At 41.1% G+C, this 14914-nt stretch overlaps 1 protein-coding gene across 7 annotated transcripts in view; it reads right to left on the minus strand.

Annotated features, from left to right (window-relative positions):
- Window positions 1-1872: 1872 nt before the first annotated feature.
- The window catches only part of fam184ab (family with sequence similarity 184 member Ab), a 179730-nt gene continuing 166688 nt past the window's right edge, over window positions 1873-14914 (minus strand). For all 7 annotated transcript variants that reach the window (XM_059645379.1, XM_059645375.1, XM_059645376.1 and 4 more), the window contains one exon: window positions 1873-2573. In XM_059645379.1, coding sequence (XP_059501362.1) covers window positions 2486-2573 — 88 coding nt within the window. In that variant the 3' untranslated portion in view covers window positions 1873-2485. The remainder of the gene's footprint in view (window positions 2574-14914) is intronic.

Here is a 14914-nt window from a genome sequence, read left to right on the forward strand (position 1 = left end):
TAGGCTTATATTTACTGGAGCTCAGAAGAATAGGGGTATCTCGTAGAAACTGAACAAATCCTAAGAGGACAAGACAGAGTAGGTACAGGGCAGATGTTCCCGACGATGGGGAGTCCAGGGCCAGGGGTCACAGTCTAGGGTTATGGAGTAAACTATTTAGAATTTAAAGGAGGAGGAATTTCTTCTGAGTGTGGTAAATCTGTGGACTTCACTTAAATAGAAATAACTGAAGGCTAACTTATTATATGATTTCAAGGAGGAGTTGGATGTTACATTGGGGGTTAAGAGATCAAATGATATGGGGAGCAACAGGAACAGACTATTGAATTGGACGATAAACCATGATCATAATGAATGGCGGAGCAGGCTCAAAGGGCAGAATGGCCTAATTGTGCTCGTATTTTCTATGTTTCTAATTTCATTCAAAATTCTTTTACCTAATTGAAAACCTTGCTTTGTCTTACTTGTGCAATTTCCTCCAACCTCACAATTCTCTAATCTTAATCTTAATCTGGTTTCTTGAGTTTTCCCAAATTTGATCCCTTCGATATGGATGGTCGTGTCATCAGCCACCAAGTTCATAATCTTTTGAATTCCCTTCCAGATCTCTCCATCAAACATTTGTCCCCTAAAACATTCTTTAAAACCTACCACTTTCACAAAGTGTTTAGTCATCTGGCCTAATATCCTAATATGTGTCCCAATGTTATACTTCATTTAATAACACACCTGTGAAGTGGGGAATTTGGCATCATAAAACCTATCAATGTCCATGGACAACTTTGCTCAAGGTCAGTAGTGAGTGCCGTCTCTTTATCACTGGCCAAACAATTCAGTCCAACGACTGTCATTTTCTACAGTTCATTTTTGTTCACTTCCCTGTTCTACCATGCAAATTCAACAATTGCTTCTCTGAGATTTCAAGACACCTAGTCACAACGCTAAAGAAATATACTGTTTTTCTTCCTTTTGTATATTTGTCCTGACAAAGGCAGCTTAATATAATATTTTCTGAAGATTTACTGTTCACTGCCAATACTGCATTATCCTAATGAAGCTGGAATGAAAATTCAGTCATGTCAGATAAATTAACTGATTGTTTGAGACATTAATCTGCAACTAGTTTAAGTTAATGCAACTGGAAGATTATCTACTTATATCACAAAAAGCAGACATGACGTTCCTTCATCTGTGGAAAATGACTTGGCACAATATTGCAGCTTTTCTACAGGAGACTACCTGCCTTTGACATTGTGCTGGTTTATTTTTATGTGCATTCTACACTCATTTCCCTAGAACCTATTAACTGTGGCTATGGCTGCCACAGGATGTGGAATAAATTATTTTGTTTGCTCATCTGCATCATTTCCTTCTGGTGGAGAGATCTGATCATAAAGTTGGTGTGCAAGCCATAGCACTTGTGCGTGTTTTTGATATCCTGCATGGTGAATTATAGCCAGAAAATTTAAAGGATTCTAAGTGAAATGACAGCCATGTAATTATGGTTTTATATATCGGCTGCTACATCATTCGTTTTGAGATCCAATGCAAACTGAAACTACTTGTTGTATATCCAATTAAATGAAAAAGTAAATAACAAATGCATTTGCTGCAATGTTCTTCCTTTCAGCCTGCAAAGACCTCATGAGGTCAATACCATTGCTCTGATAATGGTATATTTGATTTTGTTTTATTTTATACACAGCACAATTTAATGGCATTCTGATTAGTGTATTATTGCATTTGCTCCAGTGAGCTGATATGAGCAAACAGTGCATAAAATCAAAATGTCAAGCAAAGCTAATGGTTAATTCATGAATTGATCCTGCGATAAAACCTAATCCTGAACAAAAATGAAAAAAAACTTCTACATTACAGGAACAAAAGTTTATTTAGCAATCGATATAAACTTTCAGACAATGAAACAGCCCAGAGTAAAATAAAAATTATATTTCACATATACAATATATTTCATCATATTACACATTTGTACATGAAATTATATACGTAACTTTATAAGGTCAATACATACAGAGAAGATGCCAAGCAGACACTAGGCAATTGCCCCATAAAGGGCAAGAAAGTGTCACAGGGAAAGTCACTGTCAGCCACTGGATTAGCCAGTTAACAATGTTTTGGCAAACTTGGTAAAACGTCACCTGTATCAACATCTCAACTGGGAAACAATGAGGAGCAAGGAGACCAAAATCACAATTTAGAATTAAGATAGATGAATAAGTAATATACTCTCTGTGCTGTTGGAAATATTATGTTGATTCTTCAAAGTCTAAGATGACATTTTAAATTGACCCAGGCAAATAACACAAGTCCTCACAATTAGCATTGTTGATGTGGTAGCTGGTCCTTGCTCAAAGATTTTATAACAATGAATATATTCAACTGTGCAATAAATGGATTTTTATAGCATCATGCTTGTACTGCAGATCTATGTGGTTATAAAGATCCATTAGGAATTTCACTAGTCTTAGAAAGTAAAATATCTTGCAAACCATTCCTCATGCTGTGGATCAGATGAAGGCTCTGTGCCTGGGGTGGTTTCTAACTGCGGAGGGCTGCATTGAGAGACAGAAAAACATTTTTATCACTTTGCACATGCCAGTTTGAAAGACAGCTAATCATACTAATTAATTTAATTGTCAGTGTTTCTCATCCTATTGTAAGAAGTTCCATTTCCAAATATACATTGGAATTGCACCCATTTCACAATAGAAGAACGTCCTTTCAAGAAATCTGGTCCATTCTGTTGCCACTTCAACCTGAAGATCTTTCTGCATTTAATATAACCAAGTACTGCATAAGATATCATTGAACAGAACAATATTGAGACCTCGACTCTACAAACAATGAAAGCATACACACTGAAAGATCAGGGCAGGTCCAGTAATAGTGAAAAATAAAACACGATTGTCAGGCAGCATTTCACATAGTGAAATGATTGGGAAGAACGGATCTATTGTTGTCAAACCTACCTGTAGAAAATAAAGAAGAGGCAGTTAAGGATTTAGAATCTAGATGTACAAGCCAAATATGAGCACTACCAGAGAGAAGTCAGATAAGAAGGAAAACTTATGAAAACTCAAATTGGTCTAAATAATTGCTCATACTCACTCTTGTTGTTTTAACAGATGACTTTTGGAGCACTCCAAGCTCTCAGTCAAACCTTTTTATGTATTCTTGGCTAAGAGACCAGAGTTCTATTAGAGTGTTGAACAGCTGAGCTCTGGCGAAAACACTGCTTGATCAACAGCAATTCTCCATTTTATCAATTGCCAATGTCTATCTATACAAGATAAATAGCTTCCAATTTCTTATAATTATACTTCAACTAGTTTAGATAACTGAAAACTGCTTTTGGCCTGTAATGAAAGGAGTTCTTTATCAAAAATAGAAACCTTTCACAAAGATACATATTTTATTGTCACTGTACGATTCAGTGGTTCTATGAAATAGGTAAACAGTAAGGGTGTGTGGGAGCATGGCACAGCACAGAAGTACGACAAGGTATAGAGGGCATAGGAAGTGAATGTAGAGGCTTGAGGTAGCATATAGAGTATGTCAGACCATAGTGGGGGAATGCAAGACACAAGTGGTTTGGGGAAAGTGGGAGGGGTTTGAGAGATGAGTGCTAGAGGGTCTTTCTGCATTAATAACTGGTTTAAAGTTTCAGTGTACTAAGTCAAGCCTTTTAAAGTCAGTCTAAATAGTCTACTCCATCTCTTAACTTATATATGTGTTTGAATCTACCTTGGCATGATTGTAACAGACAGAAACTCACAAGCAATATGTCGGTGGTTTGTTAGAGTCAGTGGCTAAGGCTCTTTGGTTTAGTATGGATTCATAACCTCAGCTCTACTTGTTTGTTTTCCAGATATCAATAAATTTACATACACTTCTACATAGTGCCTTTTTAACAGTTGTCAAATAGATCAACTGCATTTAAAAATAAATTCTTGAAGTACTAGCATTACTGATGAAGTCAATAAGGTTGGCAGGAAGAGAAAAAAAGACCAGAAACAAAAGAGACCCTGATTGAAGGATATCAATGGATGACAGGGCACTGGCATGGGATACTGTTTGTTGTCAGTGTGGGGCAGGCTAGCGAGGTACACCCTCTTTGAAAATTTTTGAACACCAACCCCACCATTGAAGAGTTAACTCAACTACTTGTACGCCTTTACCTAGAGCTCAATGTTTCTTTTTTGTTCAGATAATTATCTGATTTCCTTTGATTATCACAATTGAATCCATTGTCACCAGGTGATAAGGCAGTCCATACCAGATGCCAACAGCTTTTTAAAATCTATTCATGTATGGGGGCATCGCTGGCTCTCTGGCTGGAATTTATTGTTTGTCCATTGTCCTTCGGAAAGTGATGATGAGTTTCCTTCTTGGCAGGGATTCACCTGTATGTCTTCTAGCCTGGTCTATTGCATCCATTGCTCCCGATGTGGTGTCCCCTACATCAACGAGACCAAGCACAGACTTGGTGACCGACTCACGGGAGCATCTGTGCTCTGTACACTCCAATCAACACCACCTTCCAGTTGCCAGCCATTTCAACTCCCATTCCCAGTCCCTTGGTGACATGTCCATCCTCTGGGCCTCCTCTAACATCACAATGAGGCCACAAGAAATCTGGAGGAAGAACACCTTATATTCCGCCTCACGAGCTTACAGCACAATACAGAATTCACCAGCTTCAAAGTCTCCCAACACACGACTTCATCCCATGTCCAACCCTCCCTCTCATCCCCACCCCCTTAAACTGACACAACCTGTCTACCTTCCTTCTCAACTGTCTGCCCCACCCTTCCCATTGACCAATCTCTACAAACCCCTACCTGCATCCCGCTATCACCATGCCACCTACCTTCTCCCAGCCCTGCCCTCTATTTATTTCTGAGTTCCCTTTCCCCTCCCCAGTCCTGATGAAGGGTCCTGACCCAAAATGTTGACTTTCCTGCTCTTTGGAAGCTGTCTGGCCAGCTGTACTCCTCCAGCTCCACATTTTATTGACTCTGACTTGTAACATCTGTAGTCCTTGCTATCTCCTAGACATTAAGGAGGTGTCCAGGGCTTTGATATTTTTGATATTTTGGTATTGTCCGAAATTAGAATGGTGAAAGGCTTGGCGTGGCTTGCTATTAAAAGAAACATCTTGCCTTCAGTTCTTCTAACATTCATATTAAAACAACACAATCTGCAAGTTCCCCTCCAAGTCACATATCATCCCGACTTGGAAAGATATTGTTATTCTCTCAAAGTCAGTGAGACAAAAAGCTAGAACCTCCCCACCACCAAGAGCAATGTGGGTGTACTTGTTTCAGATGGACTTTTAAGACATTTTAAGAACACAACTCACCATCACCTTCTGACTGCAATTAGTAAAGGGCAACAAGTGCTCACCTTGCCAAGGACACCCATATCCCATTAAAGAGAACAAGTCTGAGAGAAATCATACGGTCAAGAAAGGCAGAACAAAAACAAAAAACATTTCTTTCTTTGATGGGTTTCCCACTAGCTGCATATTCCAAATACAAATCTGCAAATCTTTGATGATAGGAGGGTAATCATAAGCACAATTTCCATTTCTGCAGCACTTTAACGGAATAAATAAAATCATGTAAGTTCAGGGAAAAGCTTGGGCTAATAGATAGGTTTTAAGGAGTGAGATATTTTAAATCCACATTTAAATGTTGAGTACAGCAATGACATTGTGTGTCACACAAGTGTTATCTAAAATATAGCACTGTGATATCAATTATTGGAAATATCTTGAATGTTTTAAAAATAATTTTTCAGAGCAGAAGACAATGAAAACAGCAAATAATGCAACATCTTCAAAATGCAAAAGCTGTCAGATGGACACACATGGAGACAACTTGCCACAGGGGCATTGCCCCCCACCCTTTTTCTGAAACTCTTCTTAGCGAAGAATGAGAGTTGAATACCCACTGAAAGACCTCATTGTTGCAACTGGCAGAGTCTTAAGGAAGAATTTTGAATCTACTCTACTCCTGCCAGGGAAAGAGAAAGCAAATTCTACCAGCCATAATTGATTAGGAAAAAAGCCCTGTATTCAAAACACTCTCAATTCATCTGTTTTGTAAGTAAAAATAAATTAACATGATCCGGCAGCCATAACAGAGAGGCTGACACTGACTGGAACCAGAATATTGAAGGGTAGAATGCAGCTAGGAAGAGTAAGAAGCTAGGAAAAGATGAAGGGATGGTTTTGTTAGTTAATGATCATATACATACAACAGAGAAGGATGATCTAAGTTTCAAGAAACCACCATGTGAAATGAGTTTGGTAGAGATAAGAAATAACAAAGACAAGGGGTAGAATCTTTCCAAGCTGTAAATAATGTGAACTATGGTGAAAAATTTGACAGAATCATTTGAGCAGCATGGTGGCTCAGTGGTTAGCACTGCAGCCTCACAGCGCCAGGGACCTGGGTTCGATTCCAGCCTCGGGTGACTGTGTGGAGTTTGCATGTTCTCTCCATGTCTGTGTGGGTTTTCTCCAGGTGCTCTGGTTTCCTCCCACAGTCCAAAGCTGTACAGGCTAGGTGGACTGGCCATGCTAAATTGCCCATAGTGTTCAGGGAGATGGGTCTGGGTAGGATGCTCCAAGGGTCAGTGTGGACTTGTTGGCCTGAAGGACCTGTTCCCACACTGTAGGGAATCTATGAAATGTCAAGTGACTCTTTTCTCTGTGTTGAGACCGAGGAGCTGTATTTTTCCAACTAAGGTCAAGACAAGATTCCCACTGGTAAGGTGTCTGTTAAGAGGGAATATCGCTCAATATCACCTTCATTATTACTCAATCTCACCTCATAAATATGTATTCTCTTACTATCCTACCCATTGGATAGAAACTTTACGCTTAAAATTTCCAACATGAAAGTCAGAACAGATACCTGGTGACTCCAACTTATCGCTTGCTCCTCTTGAGTTCAATCTTGGGCATCTGGCACCATCAGCTTTAAGTATGTTTCAGGCAGTGAGTGCACACACCCCACACCTATGACAGTGGTATTTCCAGTCTCGCTATTTCATTATGGAAAATCGAGAATCCATTAAAGTATGACTTTGGCATCGCCATGCTGTACTTCGGGCCTCACCAGCAACTATCATCAGAATGCTGCTGCAAAGACACTTTGCACATAGTAACAGGCAGAAAGCTCACATTCAACCAGGTTGAATTTCTTTGCACTCACTCACTTTGCACATACCTGAACACTTTCAGCAGCCCTGCCTTGGCTTTTATCGCTTTCCCTCCTCTTTAAAAGTTGACAGTATTTCTGTCTTGCCGTGCTGCTTAGCACAGTCACAAAACCAGGCAGCTTGACATGGTTATCAGCAGCCATCAGTCACAGCTTGGCCATGTTGCTCTCTACTACTGAGCTACATCAATCTCATAAAGAAACTACAGTGAGGTGATGGGCCCACTCGTGTTAATCCAGAAACTCAGGGAATATTCTACGGGCTGACCTATGTTCAAACTATAGGCAGATTGTTGAATGCATTTCTTTTTCATAAAAACTGAAATAAAAATCTACTGATGATCATGAAACCATTGTCAATTGTTCAAAAAAAAAACCCCAACTTGCTCACTAATGTCTTTTAGGGAAAGAAATCTACCATCTTCCCCTAGTCAGTCCTATGTGTGACTCCAGACCCACAGCAACGTGGCTGACTCTCAGCTGCCCTCTGAAATGGCCTAGCAGGCCGCTCAGTTGCATCAATCACCATGAAGTCTCAACAAATAAATTAAACTGGATGGACCACCTGCCATTCACCTAAGCACTGGAAAAGACAACAGCTGAAACAACCCTGTCAACCCTTCAAAATCCTCCTTACCAACACCTGGGGGCTAGAGCCAAAATTAGGAGAGCTGTCTCACAGATCAGTCAAGCAACAGCCCGACATAGTCATACTCAGGGGATCATATCTCACAGATAATGTCCCAGGCTCCACCATCACCATCTTTACGTGGGCCCATTCCTATTGACAGTACACCCAACTGCGTGGTGGCACAAAGGTATACAATCGAGTGGGAGTTGCCCTCAGAACCCTCAAAACTGACTCTGGACCCCATTAAGTCTCATGGCTTTAGGTTAAACACGGGCAAAGAAAGCTGCTGATTACCACATACCGTCCTCCCTCAGCTGATGAATCGGTACTCCTCCATGTTGAACAATACTTACAGAAAGCACTACGGTGGCAAGGGAACAAAAGCACTCTGGGTGGGGAATTACAATGTCCACCACCAAAAGTGGCTCAACAGCAATTCTACTGATGAAGCTGGTCAGATCCAAAAGAACATAGCTATTAGACTGGGTCTGTGGCAGGTGGTAAGTGAACCAGAGGGAAAAACATACTTGACCGCATCCTTACCAATCTGCCAGCTGCAGTTGGATCTGTCCATGATAGTATTGTTAAGAGTGACCATTGCACAGTCCTTGTGGAGACGAAGTTCCGCCTTCACACTGAGAATAACCTTCATTACCACCAAGCAAGGGAATCAATCTTGGTTTAAGGCTGAGTGCAGAAGAGCACAGCAAGAGCATCAACACGCCTAAAAATGAGGTGTCAACCTGGTGAAGCTACTAAACAGGACTAACTTGCACCCTAAAAAGCATAGCCAGTGACAGGAAGAGCCAAGTGATCCCACACCAATGGATCAAATTTAAGCTCTGCAGTCCTGCCTCATCCAGTCAAAAATGATGATGGACAATCAAACAACTCACTGAAGAAGAGGCTCCACAAATATCCCAATCCTCAGTGATGGAACAACCCAGCACATCAGTGCAAAAGACAAAGGTGAGGCATTTGTGGCAATCTTTAGCTGGAAGTGCCTAGTGGATGATTCAACTTGGCCACAACCAGTGCAATTCAATTCACTCTATTTGATATCAAGAAATGATTGGAGGCACTGGATAGTGTAAAGACTGGATGTGAGTTCGCTCGCTGAGCTGGAAGGTTTGTTTTCAGACGTTTCGTCACCATTCTAGGTAACATACACCAGACACCACCAACCTCATCAGCAAGGACAACATCATCAAGCTAGTGGACCTATGCCTTACCACCCACTTCACTTTCAATAACAAAACCTACAGACAAACCAACGGAACACCCATGGGATCTCCGATATCAGGGTTCTTAGCAGAGGCAGTAATGCAGAGACTCGAACAAAGAGCTCTGCCAATCATCCAACCCAAACGTTGGGTCTGCTACGTGAATGACACCTTTGTCATCACTAAACAAAACAAATTACAGGAAACCTTCAAGACCATCAATAATACCCTTACTGGCATAACATTCACAAAAGAGGAGGAAAACAACAACAAACTGCCATTCCTAGATGACACAGTAGAGCGAACAGCCAATGGGGAACTTCAAACCAGCGTCTACAGGAAAACAACACATACGGACCAAATACTGAACTAGAAGCAACCATCCCAACACCCACAGATGAAACTGCATTAGAACATTATTTCAGCGAGCCACCACACACTGCAGCACAGAGGAACTATGAAGAGCAGAAGAAAATCACCTATACAGCGTATTCAAAAAGAACGGGTACCCAATGAACACAGTCTGCCGATTTCTCAGCAACAAACCCAAACAAACAGACAAAACGGGCCCAGAAACCATAACAACTCTCCCCTACATCAAAGACATTTCGGAAATGATTGCCAGACTACTCAGACCCCTTGGTATCATGGTAGCCCACAAACCCACCAACACACTAAAACAGCAGCTAATGAACTTAAAAGACTCTATACAGACAACAAGCAAAACGAACGTCATTTACAAAATACTTCGCAAGAACTGTGACAAACACTACATTGGACAAACAGGCAGAAAACTAGCCACCAGGATACATGAACATAAACTAGCCACAAAATGACATGACCCACTATCACTCGTATCCTCACATACAGATGAGGAAGGACACCACTTTGATTGGGACAACACATCCATCCTAGGACAAGTCAAACAGAGACACGCACGAGAATTCCTAGAAGCGTGGCATTCCAACCGGAACTGCATCAACAAACACATTGATTTGGAGCCCATCTACCACCTTCTGAGAAAAAGAACAGGAAATGACATCACCAATGCAGGAAATGACATCACCAACCCAAGGAAACCTAAACAGGTAAATAGAAAGCGGGACATAACACCAGCACTTCACCGGAGGCTCACTGATGATGTTACCTAGAATAGTGACAAAACGTCTGAAAACGAACCTTCCAGTTCAGCGAGCAAACTCACATCCAGAACCTCAACCTGAGCTACAAATCTTCTCAAAACTTTCCAGTGTAAAGACTATGGCAACATTCCAGCAATAGTACTGAAGACTCATACTCCAGAACTTGCACAACACTAGCCAAGCTTCTCCCTTACAGTTATAACTTTGGCATCTAATCGACAATGTGAAAAACTGCCCAGGTATGCCCTGTACACAAAAAGCAGGATGAATCCAAACCGGCCAATTACCGCCACATCAGGCTACTCTCAATCATCAGTTAAGTGATGGAAGGTATAAACAACAGTGCTATCAAGCAGGCAGCACCTGCTCGGCAATAACTCACCCAGTAATGCCTAGTTTGGGTTCTATCAGGATCATATAGCTTCAGTTCAAAAATGTACAAAACAGCTCAATTCCAGAGGTGAGAAGATTTACAGCCCTTGCCATCAAGGCTATATTTGACCACGTGTGGCATCAAGGAGTCCTAGCAAAATTGGATTCAATGGTATCGGGAACAAATTATCTGCTGATTGGATTCATATGTGGTCCATAGGAAAATGGCTATGGTTGTTGGAGGTCAGTCAACTCAGCTTCAGCTCATCTATGCAAGAATTCCTCAGGGTAGATTCCTAGACCTAACTGTCTTCAACTGCTTCATCCTCAATCCTAAAGTCAGAAGTGGGGATGGCTGTCGATGATTGCACGGTGTTCAGCATTATTCACATCTCCTTAGATACTGAACCAGTTCATGTTCAAATGCAACAAGATCTGGACAATATCCAGACTTAGGCTGACAAGTGGCAAGTAACATTCATGCCACACAAATGCCAGGTAATGACCATCACCCATAACAGACAATCTAGCCACCATCCTTTGTCAATGAATTATGTAACAATCACTGACTTCCAATTTATCAACATGCTTGGGGTTACCATTGACCAGAATCTCAACTGGACTTACCACATAAACACAATGGCTACAACAGCAGGTCAGAGTCTAGGAATATGCAGTGAATAACTCACCCCAAATTCTGTCCACCATCTACAAAGCACAAGCCAGGAGTCCCAACTTGCCAGCATGGATGCACCTCCAATAACACTCAAGAACTTGACACCATTTGGAAAAAGAAGGAGTCTTGATTAACATCACATCTACAAACATGCACCACCAACGCTCAGTAGCAGCTGTGTGCACTATCTGCAAGATGCACGGCAGAAATTCACCAAATCTCCTTAGTCAGCAAACCCATCACTTCCATCTAGAAGGACAAGGACAGCAGATACATGGGAACACCATTACTTGCAAGTTCCCCTCCAAGCCACACATCATCCTGACTTAAAATCATATCACGGTTCCTTTGCCGTCATTGAGTAAAATCTTGGAATTCCCTTCCTAATGGTATTAAGTCAACCTACATGATGTGGACTGTGGCAGAATAAGAAGGCTGCTCACAACCATCTTTTCAAGGGCAACTGGGGACAGGGAACATATGTTAGCCACATCCTATCAGTGAAAAAGTGTGCCAGCTACATACACAGTAAACAGTGCATGTGTTTCAAGCGAACAGCCAAGTCTCAAAGTCTAAAGGAGGAGTCCTCAGACAGGTCCAGGTCCAGGTCTAAGTCCAGGGAGTCACGCTTCAGGCAGGGGATCCCAACACAATAAGTCAAGGACAGTCTTTGGTATCAGTCCAGGGGCTCGGCATGATCACTCACCCAGTTGGGGTAGTTAGGGTCAGAGTCTGTAATTCTATAGTCTGGGAGTCGGTCACAGTCAGCCCCCTTCGTACAGTGCAACCAGTGCAGGGAGTTGAGGGAGTTGTAAAAATCAGACAGGGGTCTGATCACTTACTGTTCATGTCTAAGGTACCTAAGAGCTGGGTCAGTCACTCCTGGGGGTGGCCCATTGAGCGTCCAGAGGGTTAATCAGGGCCTACATCTGTGGGAGGGAGGCAGTGTATCTTATTTTTGGGGATTGGAATCAGAACACTGGGATGCAATGTTAAAGTGGAGGGAGGCAACTGAATATTTGGGGGTGTTGGGGGGGAACGGTGGTGAGGACAGAAAGGAAGACGATAGTTGATACAGTGATAATAGGAACTGCAGATGTTGGAGAATCCGAGATAACAAGGTGTGGAGCTGGATGAACACAGCAGGCCAAGCAACATCTTAGGAGCAGGAAAGCTGACATTTCAGGCAGCCTTCCTGCTCCTAAGATGCTGCTTGGCCTGCTGTGTTCATCCAGCTCCACACCGTCTTATCCACGATAGTTGATGCATTGTTTTAATTTTCCAAAACTGGCTTGATTCTGGGAAGGTCCCATCTGATTGGAAAGTAGCAAATGTGACTCTTATTCAAAAAGTAACGTAGACAGAAAGCAGGCAATTATAGGCCAGTTAGCAAAACATCTGCCATGGGGAAATATCAAAACGCTGTTCTAAGAGATGTTGTAGGTGGTTAATTTGGTAGGTCTAAGATAATCAAATAGTCAACATTCTTAATATGGCTTTCTGAAAAGGAAATCACATTTAACCAATGGATTGAAGTCTTTTTTTGAGTAGGTAACATGCTGCAGATGAAGACGAACTGGTGGGTAAACTGATCTTAGATTTCCAGAAGACTTTTGTTAAAGTGCCACATCAAATATTACTGTAGAACGTAAAAGTTAATGGCGTAGGGGCTAACATTTCATATGGATATAAAATAGAATGGCTAATAACAAGCAGAGTAGGTAGAAATTGATCTTTTTCAGGTTGGCAGGATGTAACGAGTGATTATGCCACAGGGACCAGTGCTGGGATCTCAACTGTTGACTAAGGGGCTATTCAGCGGTCTAAATTATAATGGGTTAACAGCCTACGGGACCCTAGGGCACAAGCCCAGTTCCAAAGAGACTGGTTCAAATGGTTTCTGCTAGAACAAAACTGAAGCATAAACAAGATAAACCACTGGTAGCGTTACAACTAATTATGAACTGCTGCATAACAAGATGAACCATTGGCTGAATTAAAAGAATAATTGAGCCACATACTAACTGACAAGAACAGGATGTAGTAAGGATGAGGTTCAAGTAAAGGGCCTATAAAGGGATCAGTGCTAACAAACTCCAGGAGCAGAACTCAAGTCTAACACTGCAAAAAGACTACAAGTGGAAAAACCTGGGCAGCTCTCAGTGAATGGAAGCATTGTGATCCTATTGGCAGAATGTAACGACCTATGCGCAAGATATTTTAATAACCCTGTTAATTGATCAAATCCTTCTCTAAGTCAGTTTGAAAAATAATATAAATGACTTGGATGAAGTGACCAAAGGTAAAATTGCCAAATTTTCTGGCAACACAAAGATAGGTACCAATGCAAGTTGAGAAGAGGATCTAAGAAGACTATAAAAAGTACAGACTGGTTGCAAGTGGGAAAAATCTAGTACAATGAGGGAAAACGTGCAGCTGTCTATTTTAGCAGGAAGAATAAATGCAAATACCATAGTACTTGAAGCGGTGAGAATTCACAGAGTTCCGAGGTGCAGAAGGATAAGATTGTCCTGGTGCATGACAAGTTAGTGTACAAGTAGATAGAGAAATTATGAAAGCTAATAGGATTTATCTTTGATTATGAGTAGAATTGAATAGCGAAGTGTGGAGGCTATGCTTCTGCTACACAGAACACTGGTGAAACCACATTTGCAGCACTGTATACTGTACTAGCCATCTTCTTTAAGGAAGCACACAAACATTGTGAAAGCAGTTCAAAGATTTGCCAGACTAACATCTGGAACAAGCAGGCTGTGTTAAGAGGAAAGGTTGAACAAGCTTGGCTTTTATCTCCTGGAGTTTAAAATTATAAGAGGCAGCTTGATTGAAACATAAGATCGCAACAGGTTTGGCCAGGGTAGGTGTAAAGAGGATGCTTACTTTTGTGGGAGAATGTAGAACTATGGGGTCACTGCGGCTATGGCTGCAAAACAAAAAGTAGGAAAAAAAATGTTTGAATGCTTTTTTTTTCCTAAGCTACCCAAATGTAACTGCTAATTAGCTAAAGCTTCTGTGTGCGTTAAAATATCAACTGTTCTTGAAAAATTATCTGATTTGTCAAAACTCATGTTATCATGCTTCATAACGTATTTAAAAAAACTAGGGCATGGATAATGGGATATAAAAAGATCCAACAAAAATACAATATAGTTCATTAACATATTCAAACAACATTTACAGTTACATTTGTGTCTGAGCCGACTTTAAGCCATTTGGTCACAAACATTCCCCATAGCACCCCATGCTTCAAATGACCCAAGTTATGATGGAGTCTGAATGTTTTATGCCCTCAGCTCATATGTTACAATACAGTTTGTTTTAGATATTCTCTAATTAACCTCTTGAGAGATGCTATTAAAAAATAGCAAGTGAGACATTAATCCAGGTCTCCTGGCTCAGAGGTAGGGTCTCTACCACTGCACCTTACCATGATACGGTGATGATATCACAAGCATGCTTCTTAAAGGTATACTGACATACTGTGAGACACAACTCAACCAATAATCTTTACATTTGCACTCAAGTTCTTTACAATAAAGTTATTTTGTTTTTAATTTAAGGATCCTAACTGACTTGCTTCTGATACTGAGTTATAGATA

Source organism: Stegostoma tigrinum, chromosome 4 (assembly GCF_030684315.1).
Source record: "Stegostoma tigrinum isolate sSteTig4 chromosome 4, sSteTig4.hap1, whole genome shotgun sequence".
Taxonomy (NCBI): Eukaryota; Metazoa; Chordata; class Chondrichthyes; order Orectolobiformes; family Stegostomatidae; genus Stegostoma; species Stegostoma tigrinum.